Below are 13987 nucleotides of genomic sequence, written 5' to 3'. Positions count from 1 at the left end.
GAGCAGCCAACTGATTCAAACATTTTTGCCTGACAGAACACCGCACGATCTTTCTAATGTTAGAGATGTGCTCCAGCTCAAAAAAGCTTGGGAAGCACTTCCATAAATGATGGGACAGACTAACTCCAATTGTCCAATTCCATTAATTGTAATATAAACTAATTCCAAATGTAAGGATTGTTTTCAGTACTTGGATGCAAATCCTTTGCAGTCAATAAGTGTCTGAAGTTTGGAACCCAGGGACATGACCAAATGCTGAGTTTCCTTCTTTGAGATGCTTTGCCAGGCCTTTACTGCAGCTACTTTCAGCTAAGTCATGTTTGTTGTTCTTTCTGCCTTCAGTCTTGCCTTCAGTAATTGAAAAACATGCTCTGTTGGGTTGAGATCAGGTGACTGACTTGGCCAGTGAGGAATATCACATTTCTTTGCCTTCAGAAAGCCTTGGGTTGCCTTTGCTGGATGTTTTGGGTCATTATCCATCTGTAATATGAAGCGGCATCCTATCAGTTTTCATCATTTGGCAGAATCCAAGCAGAGAGTATAGCCCTTAACACTTCGGAATTCATCCTGCTACTTTTATCAACATTCAGGTCATCAATAAACACCAGTGATCCAGTTCCATTGGCTGCTATACATATCTCTGTCATAACACTGCCTCCACCATGTTTGACAGATGATGTGGTACGCATCGGATCATGAGCTGTTCCTTTCCTTCTTCATAAAATTCCCTTCCCATCATTCTGGTAGAAGTTAATATTGGTTTCATCAGTCCAAAGAATCTTAATCTAGTACTAGCTGGGCTTTTTAGGTAGGTTTTTCTGCCAAAGTCTGATCTGGTCTTTCTGTTCTTGAGCAGGTGGTTTGTACCTTGTTGCGAAGCCTCTGTATGTCCATTAATGAAACTGTCTCTTGACTGTAGACTTTGACACATTTACCTCCTCAAAAGTGTTCTTGACTTGGCTGGACATTGTCAAAGGTTTTTTCTTCACCAGTGACAGAATTCTGCAGTCATCCACTTTAGTTGTCTTGCATGGTTTTCCAGGCCATTTGGTGTTGCCAGTTAATTCCTTCTTTTAAAGAATGTTCCAAACTTTTGTTGTGGCCACTCCCAATATTTTTGCTATTTCTCTGATGGGTTTATTTGTTTTGTTTTGGTTTTTTTTTAGCCTAATGATGGCTTCTGTCACTTGCATTGACACGTCTTTGGACCTCCTGTTGAATGTTTCAGTGAACAGCAAATGCAAATGTAACACTCAGAAGCAACTCCAGAGATTTATCTGCTTCATTTACCATGATTCACAAGGCAACAAGCCACTCCTGGTCATGAAACTGCTCGTCTGTCACTTGTCCTATTATTTTTGAGCCGCCAAAAAGTTAATAAATAAAGTTGCTGTAATTCCAAAATGGTTAATGCTACAGTGTTTTCAAACCCTTTGAATTAACACTGAAAAGTCTTCACTTTGCTCACAGCTTGAGTGTTTCATTTCAGATTCAGTGTGGTGGTGTTCAGAGGCCAAATGTCAAAAAGCTTTTAAATACTTTTCCTAATATGTAGCATTCCTTTTTCCCTTGAATTTTCTCACAACAAGAGCAGCAATTTGAATTATTATTATTGTTATTATACGGATGCATAATATAAATTTCGTGTTCCAGACCTTATCTCATTTCCGCTGAATTAAATAAGCTTTATCAAGCAAAAACATGCATTTTGTCTTTTATGTAATGTTGAGTCATTTCTTAGTTATCAGTATTCCTGGTGATGGACCCTTTCCGTTTCACTTCTAGTTTCAGTTCATGTCAGTGTTGATATTAAATATTGTGAGGAGGCCTACAGAGGCATATATATTAAATGCTTCACACACTGGATATTCTTGTATTTGATAAATGTATTATTGTAACTACAGCAATTAAAAACAAACTAACCTGGATTTGTCCTTAGCACCAGTTATGTCCTATGGATGCCAGTCTGGTTTTCTTGCTGTTGGTTTTGCCATATCTTGACAAATCATTTTCATTGTCCATTGTTCATTGTTTCATGCCCTCAGTTCTGACAAAGATGTGTGAGTATAGCTCATCTTGTTGTGTGCCACTGTAAGTTTTCTTTCCCTTTGTCTTTGGTCTGGCCAACAATTTGCCTGCTTTCCAACTCTTTGCATAAATATGTTAAATATACATACCGGAAGTTGTTGCATAAGTATTTTTCCTAGTTAGCCCTATCTTTGTGGTACTGCAACAATGTCAGTTTTGTACAATTTTACCTGCCCTTGAAATGTCCAGTCTGTATGGTATTGTGGTGCCCAGAAAGCAGTGCAAAAAGAGCTGTTGTTATATTTGCTAAAAGTGTTTTTCAGACAATACGCTCAGAATAGACATCTCAGAGCCATGTCTGTGACTGGTGCAACTTCAGTCTGCTGGCACATGCTGCTACTACTACTACTAATAACTAATAATAATAACAATGAGAGGGCTTCACAGTGGTGCAGTGGTTAGCTCTGTCGCCTCACAGCAAGAGGTTCGCATCGCAGCCCTTCTGTGCAGAGTTTGCATGTTCTCCCTGGCCTTGTGTGGGTTTTCTCCAGGTACTCCGCTTACTCTACATTGCCCCTAGGTGTGAGTGTGAGAGTGTGTGGTTGTTTGTCTTTGTGTGTCGGTCCTGCGATTGACTGGCGACCAGTCCAGGGTGAACCCCGCCTCTCGCCCGTAGTCAGCTGACATAGCCCCCCCCCCCCCATGACCCTGATGGATAAGTGGTATAGAAAACGTATTGATAATAATAATAATTAAATAACTTTTGATATAGCTAAACACTAGAAAAAATTCTGCACTAATTTATAAGTGAATATGAGTGATCCTCACAGTATCTGTTGACCACAACTGCTTTGTACTACATGAAAATGTTCTCCTTCAGGCTGTGAAAGCTCTACAGCCATCTGAAGGCTGCAGGAGATCTTTCACCACACAGTGCCATTATGTTCATCATGTTTATCTTCATTAAGCCACATGCAAAGAACACCAGGCTCATCAACACAGTGTGATGTGGCCTCCTGTTGAACTTTCTTTGCCGCCCCCCCCCCCGATAGTTTGATAAGACAATTGACAAAATGAGATAGATTACTAATCAGATGAGTAGCTTCATCAAACTAATTTTTAATTCTTATTTCTATTGCTTATTAACTGTAAAAAAAAAATAAACCAATGTGTTAATGTCCGCTGCCCTAATCAGTGGGCAGTCGTGGATCAGCGGTTAGGGTGTCGGACCCGTAACCGGTGGATCGCTGGTTCGATTCCCCGTCCCGGTGTCCATGGCTGAGGTACCCTTGAGCAAGGTACCTAACCCCCACTGCTCCCCGGGCGCTGCACGCGGTCGCCCACTGCCCCGGGTTTGCTGTGTGTGTGTGCACGTCACTTGGGTGGGTTAAATGCAGAGAACAAATTTCGTTGGAGTGAGTTCCCTCCAATGACAAGATATGTCACTTTCCTTTCCTTTCCTTTCCTAATCAGCAGCAGCCTTGTTGCTGTTTGTGCTGCTGCACATACATGAAACAAAATAGCAGGCTCACTTGGAGACGCCCACACTAATATGGCTGAGACCCACCGCTTTGCACATTCATTTCCACAATTAAAATGTGTTAGGCTCTAGTCCTCTGACAAGAACTAGTCTATTGTGAATGCATTAGGGAATGCATACTAATCATGTTTTCAGTTTGGGGCATCATATCTTCTACTGTAAATGTATTGCAAGTGTAATTCATGATTTTAGTCTTGTGTTGACCCTATTTTGCTATTTTTTGTGTTTTTGGTTTATATATGATTTATGTACCATGTTCTGACCATTCCTCATACCTGCTCTCCCTCAGGCTTCCCAATACTTTTGCCCTGAACTCCTCTCACTCCATGGCTGCTGCTGGCTCTGCATCAGAAGACACCAGCAGCCCTGTGGAGACAGACACGCTCAAGATTGAGGAAGTTCAGGCGCCAGCTACGGGAACCCGCAAAGCCAAAGTCCTTTATGATTATGATGCTGCTGACTCCAGTGAGCTCTCCCTTTTAGCTGACGAGGTGAGGTTTCATCATCAGCCTGCAGCAATCAGGTTGAATAATGACTTTTGGCCAGGACTTCTCTCTAGATCCAAACAATAGCCTTACCAGCTCATCAGGCTGGAAAAGTTACAAAGCCATCTCTGGCTGGTACTTCTGTCACCAGCTATAGAGATGAACAATGTATTTAATTGTTTTTTTACCACTTGCCAGTTCTAGGGAGGTGCTACATTTAATAGCCCAAGGTGGAATTTTATTAGTCGAAACTAATTCATGGTCATGCTAACACAGTGGTGCCACAGCATCTATCTAATTTATAGTGGCCAATATTGCTTTTTACATAGATTGAGAACAGTAGATGTGACATTATGTCATCATTCATGGGATAGCCATTTCTTCTATCAGGATAGTTCTCCCTTGCAAGCCGGGTCCTGCTCAAGGTTTCTTCCTGTTAAAAGGGAGTTTTTCCTTGCCACTGTCTGCTTGCTCGGGGGTTCAGGCTCTGGGTTTCTGTAAAGCATCTAGAGACAATTTTGACTGTATAAGGTGCTATATGAATAAAACTGAATTGAAATTGAATTGAATTAAAGTACCAGATGAGCTCTAATTCAAAGTTCTTGCTGATTGCTTGCTCTCAACTGCATTGCTCTGTTAACTAAACACATGAGATATAACAAGCAAATGTTATTTTAATGATAACTCAAAGGTAACATTCAGTAACATCTACTTTCTAACAAAGTTATTTGTTAGAAGGTAAATGACTGTTAAGCAGCTGAATCCATGCCATTCAAGTACACAACATGTTAACAACAAGGGGAATGTTCATCTGCACTCCTAAATCTATTTCATAATATCTCAAGACAAATCCAGACATTGCGATATACACAGAAAGTGAACCCGAATAAACATCAATGTTAACTACATCCTTGACTGTAACACTGAACACTAGTCATGTAACATTAGATGTTCACCACATCTAGCTGTATCAAAACTATCCTGCACTTTAGCTCATGCCTCTGCACAGTTTATCTTTTAGTAAAGCAAAAGGCCTTTGTCACCAGTGGAGGTGCTTTGAGCGGGCAGGTATTATGATTACAACAAATGGTTAGAACAAATCACCATGACGGTCTAAACCATGATTAGTAATATCTATTAAATTAAATATTTCTTAGAAATCATGTGTTTCTGATCAAGTGTTTTTACTTATTTTATGCTGCATATAGTGTGTGTTTTGACAGCATTTCTATGTTTGAATTTTTACACTTTGAAATACAGTCATTAAATACTGTTGAGAAAGAATTTTAAATGTAAAACAGTCTAAAGAATTACAGTATATACAGTCATGAAAACTTATCTACTGCAAATAACCTAAATCAAATCTGGGTGGACTGGGTGACTTTACTATCTTTGGGAATATAAGAATAGAATAAAACAAAATAAAATAGCAGAAATACACGTAACGTTATGGAGTAACATAAATGCAGTTTTAATGCAGTAACATTAAAAGAAATTCAAGGAGTAGTGTTCCAGGCACAACAGCAGGGACCACCCAAGAAAACTTTGGTACACTTGCAGACACGGCTTCATATAGACTGGGCTTGGCCCAAAACTTGGTCAACTCTTGGAAATGGACCACCCTCAGCAGTCCAAAAGTCCAAACTACTAATTAAAAAATGGGTAGGACTTGTTCCACCATTATGTAACAGCTGCAGTGCCAATGTATGTACTGTTGGTTTTGTCAGGCTCTTTACTGTGTTGTTTGTTAATTAATTGTTCAATCTATTTTACTACTGCTAACTTTTGCTTAGGTTGTATATTTTGAATATCGGGCTTTAATAGTCCATGTCCTCTGTGTTACAGCTCATTACGGTTTACACAGTGCCAGGAATGGACTCTGATTGGCTGATTGGAGAGAGAGGAAACCAAAAAGGAAAAGTGCCTGTCACCTACCTGGAGCTGCTCAGCTAAAGAATACACATGAACAAATGCAGTCACTCACACACATACACACGCATGTGTGTGAGTGTGTACTACTAAAGCCATGAGGATATTTTATTCACTGAAATTAATTTCACACTCTTCACTAAGCTGTGACCTGCAATAGCACATCTTCACTGTAAGCATTAGCAAATTTAAGTTAAAAACACACACATACTCATCCATGTGCTTCTGAACAGTACATCGACATGAGACTGACAGCAGTGATACTGGAGACAAAGAGTGCAGGAAAATCCCCATGTGATGCTTAACATTCCTTTAATATTTGTTTGGTGATGACAGATTTTTTTTTTCTTTTTTTTCCTGCTGTTGTTGTACATCTCGTTGGTTTTCCATGGTTGGATGAAGTTAATGTGTGACACATTAACTTCAGTGCAGTTTATTTAATAAAAATAAGAAGTGTCTTTATTCTCTCCTTAAGCCCCATTTGTTCATAAACTAACTGATGGAAACAAATTCAAGAGTTAGGTGCGCCTCTAAAATATGAATTCACCATGATGCCCAGAAATACTTTTGAGCCATATCTGTGCAATTATGCTTCAGAGTTAGAAGTATAAGTTTGCACTAATCTGTCTCTGAGTGAAGAAATGTTTGATGAGTTTTACCAGGGAGCGGTACACATAATACAAGCATGCAGTAACACCTGGTTTACTACCCTGGTTAAAGATATGATGTAAAGTCTTATCTTTTAGTACAGTTCATCTCAGTGTGGCAGACACTCCTCATTGAAGAAGTGAAAACAAATGTGGGTGCCAGACAACATACTTTTGTGACCACACCGTGACTTCTGGCTCACTTATTTTGTGTTGACGTGTGAGATTTCCTGTAATTACCCGGTGTGGATGGGGAAACCATTCATGTCACGTTATGATTTATTTTAGATCCATTAATAAATATGAAACATGTGACTGCTTCCTAATTTTTGTGCAGACATGTGTTCTGTTCTTTCCCTTTCTTCCATTACGACATTAACAGAATTGTATTTCTTACATCTTTTTTATGCTTGGGGGAAGTATACATGACAAAGAGCTTACACTTGAGAACAATATTTATCAAACAGAAAATAAAGGTTTCGTGCATGTTTTATTACCCTTAATTTTTGCCTAACTGCTGATTGAATGTAATTCAAAAACTTCGTGGATTTTTTTTTTTTTTTTCCCTGCCATGCCTTTCGAAGATGTCCCATCAAAGAATATGAACACCTGGGGCCTCATTTATATATAAAAAAAAATCTTAGATCTTCTGATGGTATGCTTGATTCATTAAAGTTTGATTCATTAAAGATGCTGAGTACAAAAACTTTGCTTAAGATATCGCTTCCAGGTTCGAATCCCGGTCTGGGCCCTTCTATGTGGAGTTTGCATGTTCTCCCTGTGCCTGCGTGGGTTTTCTCTGGGTTCTCCGGCTTCCTCCCACAATACCAAAAACATGCACATTAGGTTAACTGGCTACTCTAAATTGCCCCTAGGTGTGAGTGTGAGAGTGTGTGGTTGTCTGCGATTGACTGGCGACCAGTCCAGGGTGTACCCCGCCTCTCGCCCGCAGTCAGCTGGGATAGCCACGCTCTCTTTTCCAGACCATTCATTCTCGTTACATTGCTATTAAAACTTATGCAAAGTTCACCAAAGACTTGGATGCATATGGGTCCCAAATTGCAATATCCCTACATCACCATCAGGAAAGTCATGCTAAGACTTTGCTTAGAGATGAGATCATTTCTGCGTTAAAGCAAGGTTTTATAATAGCTACTATACATGGTTTTCTGCTTATGTCATGCTTAAGATTAAAACTGATTCCAAATCTGTTTTATACGTGAGACCCCCAGGCAGCAAATAAACACAAACACTCCCATCCTAACTGCCTTAAGATAATGGGAATGAACTCCCAACATGTACAAACCAGAGAATGTGCTCTTCACAACATTATGTCCAGAGGCTTATAATGTATACCACATTTGGCATGCAAGATTGAAACTCATTCTAATCTCGTGTATGTGTGATCTTGGTTTGCCCTTGAGTGTTTTTGGAATTCATGACAATGTAGTCTGTTGCTGTTATGTCTGTTACTTTAAACTGTCTTAGTGCTGCATGTGCTGCAGCTGGTAACCTCTCCTGCTGGACGTGTGTGTGTGTGTGTGTGCATACGACTATATGACGCAGCTGTTTGTGTGAGATCTGGTGCACCAATTGTATGCACCAAAACACATCTACTGTGTATATGCATGCACATGTCAGTTTTACCAAGCTGAACTCATGAGTATTTGTGAAATGAGCACAGTGTTTGAAAATGCAAAAATCTGCCATCAGAGGAGAAGTGAATCAGCCCAAAATCCAGAAAAAATGCTTTCTTGTTTGCAGTCAGTGGGACAAGCATGTGAAAGCGGGGTTTGATAGCTCTTGTTGGCAGATGAATGTAGTCCACATCATGTATCCAGCTCTCTTGTGCTCAGTTCACAAATTTTTGGAGAATTCTTCTTCACAGAAATGTTTACTTATGCTGTTGTGGTTCTGTTTTGCTTTATCTTGTATTAACATTTTATCACAATATGTATTGCCTGTTCCCTAACCAAGCTGAATGACTGAAATATGTGGGATTTAATTAAAAGTCAGGTTTATTTGATCTCACTGGCTTTTTCACAGCTACTGTATTGTATATACTTGTCACTGAAAACCATCCTAAAAGCCACCATTGTTCAAAGCTGAGTGTGGAGTTTTTCTAAATGCCTGCCAAATGCAACCATAAAGAGACAAAAGCCATAATAGCTTCCAGAACAAAGTTAACAAGAGTTCAAAATCACAAAAGAACAAAGCAAAACACAAGATGGGAAAAAGCTGGGGACTTTTTAAAGTCTCTTTTAGTCCATGGCGGATTCCGCTACTGGAACCGGACCCCCAGGCTAGCTTGTTACTGTATTACAAAGTTTTGCATGTTCCTGTACCTTTTTAAATCATTCGGGATTTTCCTGCCCCCTGACTCTCATTTTTCATAGGTGACAAGTTTGAATGAGTTACATGTCTCACATGGTTTTAATCATTACTCAGTTTGTTACAAAATGCAGTTCACTGTTATCATAGATGTAGGTGAAGCTGGCATATGTTTAACTTTGTGTGTCTGACTGATTTTGATGACTTACAGGTAGAGCTTACATATTTTATGTAATATTATATAAATCCCTCACGTATTTGTAGCTTATCAGTACCTCTCCACTGGTATGCATCCAGAAACTGCAAACTCGTCAGTATTTTGTTCAGCACCTTCTTATTATGGGATGTATGGGTGAGGCATGTTGGTTTTAGTCTAAAAGAAACCCTCCACAAGCAGCCTTACCATTGTTTTAACCTCTTGCCTGTCATGTCACCCCACCCCCTCTGCCTCTCTCCCTTGCTCTCTCTCTCTCTCTCTCTCTCTCTCTCTCTCTCTCTCTCTCTCTCTCTCTCTCTCTCTCTCTCTCTCTCAACCCAACCGGTCAAGGCAGATGGCCGCCCATCTTGAGCCGGGGTCTGCTCCGAAGTTTCTGCCTTCTAAAAGGCAGTTATTCCTCGCCACTGTCGCCAAGTGCTTGCTCAAGGGGGAATGTTGGGCTCTCTCTATTTACAATTTAATTAAAGAGTTTGGTCTAGACCTGCTCAAATTGGAAAGTGTCATGAGATAACTTTTGTTGTGAATTGGCGCTATATAAATAAACTGAATTGAATTGAATTGAATGAGATAAGGGTCAAATTTAACCCTTACATGCTCTTCATATTTTATGACTTCAAGTCTCTATACCAAATTTCAAACTACAGAGCTATTTAAAATGTCACAGTAATAAATGTATGGTTAATCCTTAATAAATGTTTCAGAGAGCAGCAGGTTTTACAACACTCACTTTTGGAGAAAAACATCTACCATTACACAGTATCATGTGCTGTTTTACATATGACATAAAATGTTATAATCTAATAATAATAATATTTTATTGAAAAAAATGGCATGAACATTCTGGAACTGTTGGAATTTATAATATAATAATATTTAACCATTGCAACCATTGAATGCAGTCCTCACTGCTATATCATAAGAAATCATAACTATCAATATTAATTCAACATTTACCACTTAGAACACAAAACATTAAATAATTAAATGCTCATTATAAACTAGCCTCTGCATTCAAAGCAGTGGTATGTGTGGAACTTGCATGTGTTTCCTACATTTGCAGCAGGCAGAAGTTGCATCTCCTTCTCTTCTCTCCCCTTGTGTTGGCGTCTCATGTGAGTTCTTGATCAGGACCAGGTTCAGATTAGCTTTTGCATGCAAGGAGTCACAAGGCTGGAACGTTGACAAAAATATCTTTCTGCTCTGACACATCCTCCTCCAAATCACTATCAACCTCCTCATCTTGGATCAAATCAGATTAAGGGTCTGTTACACACTAAACCTTGCTGACATGGTGTCAAGACAAGACAGGACAAGATAACTTTATTTGTATAGCCCATTTTTACAAGCAGTTTATCTCAAAGGGCTTTGCGTAACATCATAGCAACATCCTGTGCCCTTAGGCCCTCACATCGCCTGAGGAAAAACTCCCAGAAAGTGTCAGTCACTGAAATGGCAGCTCAAGTACCTTTATAATATTATGAAAGTGAAAAGTGAAAGTGACATATTTTGTCATTGGAGCGAACTCACTCCAACGAAATTTGTGCTCTGCATTTAACCCACCCAAGTGACGTGCACACACACACAGCAAACCCGGGGCAGTGGGCGACCGCATGCAGCGCCCGGGGAGCAGTGGGGGTTAGGTACCTTGCTCAAGGGTACCTCAGCCATGGACACCGGGACGGGGAATCGAACCAGCGATCCACCGGTTACGGGTCCGACACCCTAACCGCTGATCCATGAACCCACCACCACCCTCCAAAATTGATTGATTTTGATTGATTCAAATTTGTTATTATTTTATTACATTGCAGGCGCAGACCTGTGCAGACCTGTGTCAAGGCACCCTGTGACCTGTGGATGAGTTCTGGTTCCTTTGTGCACCATGTATAATCACTCCTGTTCTATTTTACTGTTTCGTGATTCCCCCATGCCCCTTCAAAGACCAGCAGATGTCTCTGTCTGCAGGAACCTGGGCAATGTGGTGGGAACACACACAGTCCTCGTGACAGTGTCGAGGTCCCCCTTGAACTCTGTCGTCACTGTCCCATAACAAAATACACACAAACATAGCCTGTACAGTTTCACAGTTTCGAGATTCCCTAAAACCACCATTTTCGTGGACAACCAAGGGAATTACAGGTTGATGTGTGCTAGTGAAGATGGACAGCTGGAGGGTTTCCAAAATATAAAAGAAAAGTATGATTTGGATAAGCATGACTTCTATAGGTACTTACAACTTTGAGTTTACTTTATGAGAGAGATCAGGTTGGAGTCCTCTGGAGAAGTGAATAGTGTGATCCAAATCATAATCAATACATAAAAAGAAATCAAAGTTAGAATTATATCCGAGTTATATAAAAAATGACATCAAATAAACAGCTAAATACATAAAAGAAAAAGTTCTCCCAGAGTAAACAGTTGAATAAAAATATGCCCTGTTGGAGAGCCTGTGGAGTATTGAATGTGGATCACTCACATATTTTTTGGAAATGTGATAAAATAAGACGGTTTTGGAAAATGTTATATCATGCATTGCTGAAAATACGCCTATGGAACAAAACAAACAAACAAAAAAAACACCAGCCTCAATGTACAAAAATTTGTAGCACCTGTACAGTATAAAACTTTAAAATATTTTTTGTGTATTTTGGGCCACTTTAGGAAAACTCATCAAATTTCATGCTAGAAGAGTGAAGAGTTGGACATTTTTACTGCTGTCAAATGTAAAAACAGGTCAAATTTGACTTCAACAGTATGTAAGGGTTAACCACTACAGTGAGTGATGAAATTCTAATACAATTCTTAGAATTATGTTGTCTTTTCCTTTAGAGGTAGGAATAGACCCTGGCAAAGATCAAGTTATTTAGAAAGCCCTTAGAGATGATAAAGATGATAAAGACAAAGAGGGAGGAGAAATTCATACTCTGAATGTTAGTGTTCTCATACCATTAGAGATGCACTCACATCTCCAGTCATAAAATAACACTATAATACTAGAAATAAAAGTGATCACAGCTGTGCAGAAGTAATGACTCTGGTCTGTTGGAACCTTCATCAGTGTAGTGATCACACAACCCACAGTCCTTCATTTACACAGTCCCCCTCTTCCCTCTCATTGCATATCTGATATACTATATTCTCCCACACCTGCCTCCTGTTTGCACTATAACACTGGAACCAAATTTTATTCTAAAAATAGTTTTATCAATCAGTTTTTTCATAATATCAAATAGATTAAGTAGTAAATTACCAGTAAGGTAAATGTAAACAAATACATACAAATACAGCAACTGCAACAACTTTCAGCATGTAAACAGGCTACTTCATGACATCTTCTCACATCAAACATTATTCATAATTACACTGTATCCTAGAAACTATGATTAGGCCTATGGAGGTCACTGTCCATTCTATGTCCATTATCACTAAGAGTGCATTTTTCTCATTTTCATCGACCAGTAACATCAATGAGTTTAACACTTCTTCATCAAGATAAAAGTTTCAGGTTTTTCCTTGCTCAGACTTGCTCTAAGAAATTTCTTTCTGGTATTATAGTGTTATAATACCATTATAGTGTTACTCCTCCTTGAACCGCCACCTTAACGTGGTGGAGGGGTTTGAGTACCTGAATGATCCTAGGGGCTATGTTGTCGGGGGCTTAATGCCCCTGGTAGGGTCTCCCAAGGCAAACAGGTTCTAGGTGACAGGTCAGACAAAGAGCGGTTCAGAAGCCCCAGATGAAAGAAAAAACAGCAAGGACATGTACGTCACCCGGATTGGCGTTACCGGGGCCTCACCCTGGAGCCAGGCTTGGTTGGGGCTCGCAGGCGAGCGTCTGGTGGCCGGGTCTCCGCCCACAGGACCCGGTCGGGTACAGCCCGAATAAGCGATGTGGGCCCGCTCTCTCATAGGCCCACCACCCGCGAGAGGGTTCAGAAGGGGCCAGGGCAATGTGGTTTGGGCGACAGCTGTGGACGGGGGTCCCACCGACCCAAATCCCGGACAAAAACTCTGGCTATGGGGACATGGAATGTCACCTCACTGGGGGGGAAAGAGCCCGAGCTCGTGCGGGAAATTGAGCGATACCGGCTAGAGATAGTCGGGCTCACTTCCACACACAGCCTGGGCTCTGGAACCCAACTCCTGGAGAGAGGCTGGACTCTCTTCTACTCTGGAGTTGCCCATGGTGTGAGGCGGCGAGCTGGTGTGGGCTTGCTCATAGCCCCCCAGCTTAGCCGCCATGTGTTGGAGTTTTCCCCGGTGAACGAGAGAATCGTTTCCCTACGCCTTCGGGTTGGGGATAGGTCTCTCACTGTTGTTTCGGCCTATGGGCCGAACGGCAGTGTAGAGTACCCGGCTTTCTTGGAGTCCCTGGGAAGGGTACTGGAATGTGCTCCGACCGGGGACTCCATAGTTCTACTGGGGGACTTCAATGCCCACGTGGGCGACGACAGTGATACCTGGAGGGGCGTGATTGGGAGGAACGGCCTCCCTGATCTGAATCCGAGTGGTGTTCTGTTGTTGGACTTCTGTGCTAGTCACGGTTTGTCCATAACGAACACCATGTTCAAGCATAAGGATGTCCATCAGTGCACATGGCACCAGGACACCCTGGGCCGGAGGTCAAAGATCGACTTTGTGGTTGTGGACACTCGGGTGAAGAGAGGGGCTGAGTTGTCCACCGATCACCACCTGGTGGTGAGTTGGATCCGCTGGTGGAGGAGGAAGCCGGACAGACTTGGCAGACCCAAACGTGTTGTGAGGGTCTGCTGGGAACGTCTGGCGGAACCCTGAGAGGTTTTCAACTCAC

At 41.0% G+C, this 13987-nt stretch overlaps 1 protein-coding gene across 1 annotated transcript in view; it reads left to right on the top strand.

Annotated features, from left to right (window-relative positions):
• The window catches only part of LOC124057617 (endophilin-B2-like), a 38390-nt gene extending 29730 nt beyond the window's left edge, over positions 1-8660 (top strand). The window contains exons 10-11 of the mRNA XM_046386031.1: positions 3858-4059; positions 5899-8660. Of these exons, the coding sequence (XP_046241987.1) occupies positions 3858-4059; positions 5899-6006 (310 nt within the window). The 3' untranslated portion in view covers positions 6007-8660. The remainder of the gene's footprint in view (positions 1-3857; positions 4060-5898) is intronic.
• The last annotated feature ends 5327 nt before the right edge of the window (positions 8661-13987 follow it).

Source organism: Scatophagus argus, chromosome 4 (assembly GCF_020382885.2).
Source record: "Scatophagus argus isolate fScaArg1 chromosome 4, fScaArg1.pri, whole genome shotgun sequence".
Classification (NCBI taxonomy): Eukaryota; Metazoa; Chordata; class Actinopteri; family Scatophagidae; genus Scatophagus; species Scatophagus argus.
The sequence above is the reverse complement of the archived record's forward strand: the minus strand, read 5'-3'. Positions and strand labels throughout refer to the sequence as shown.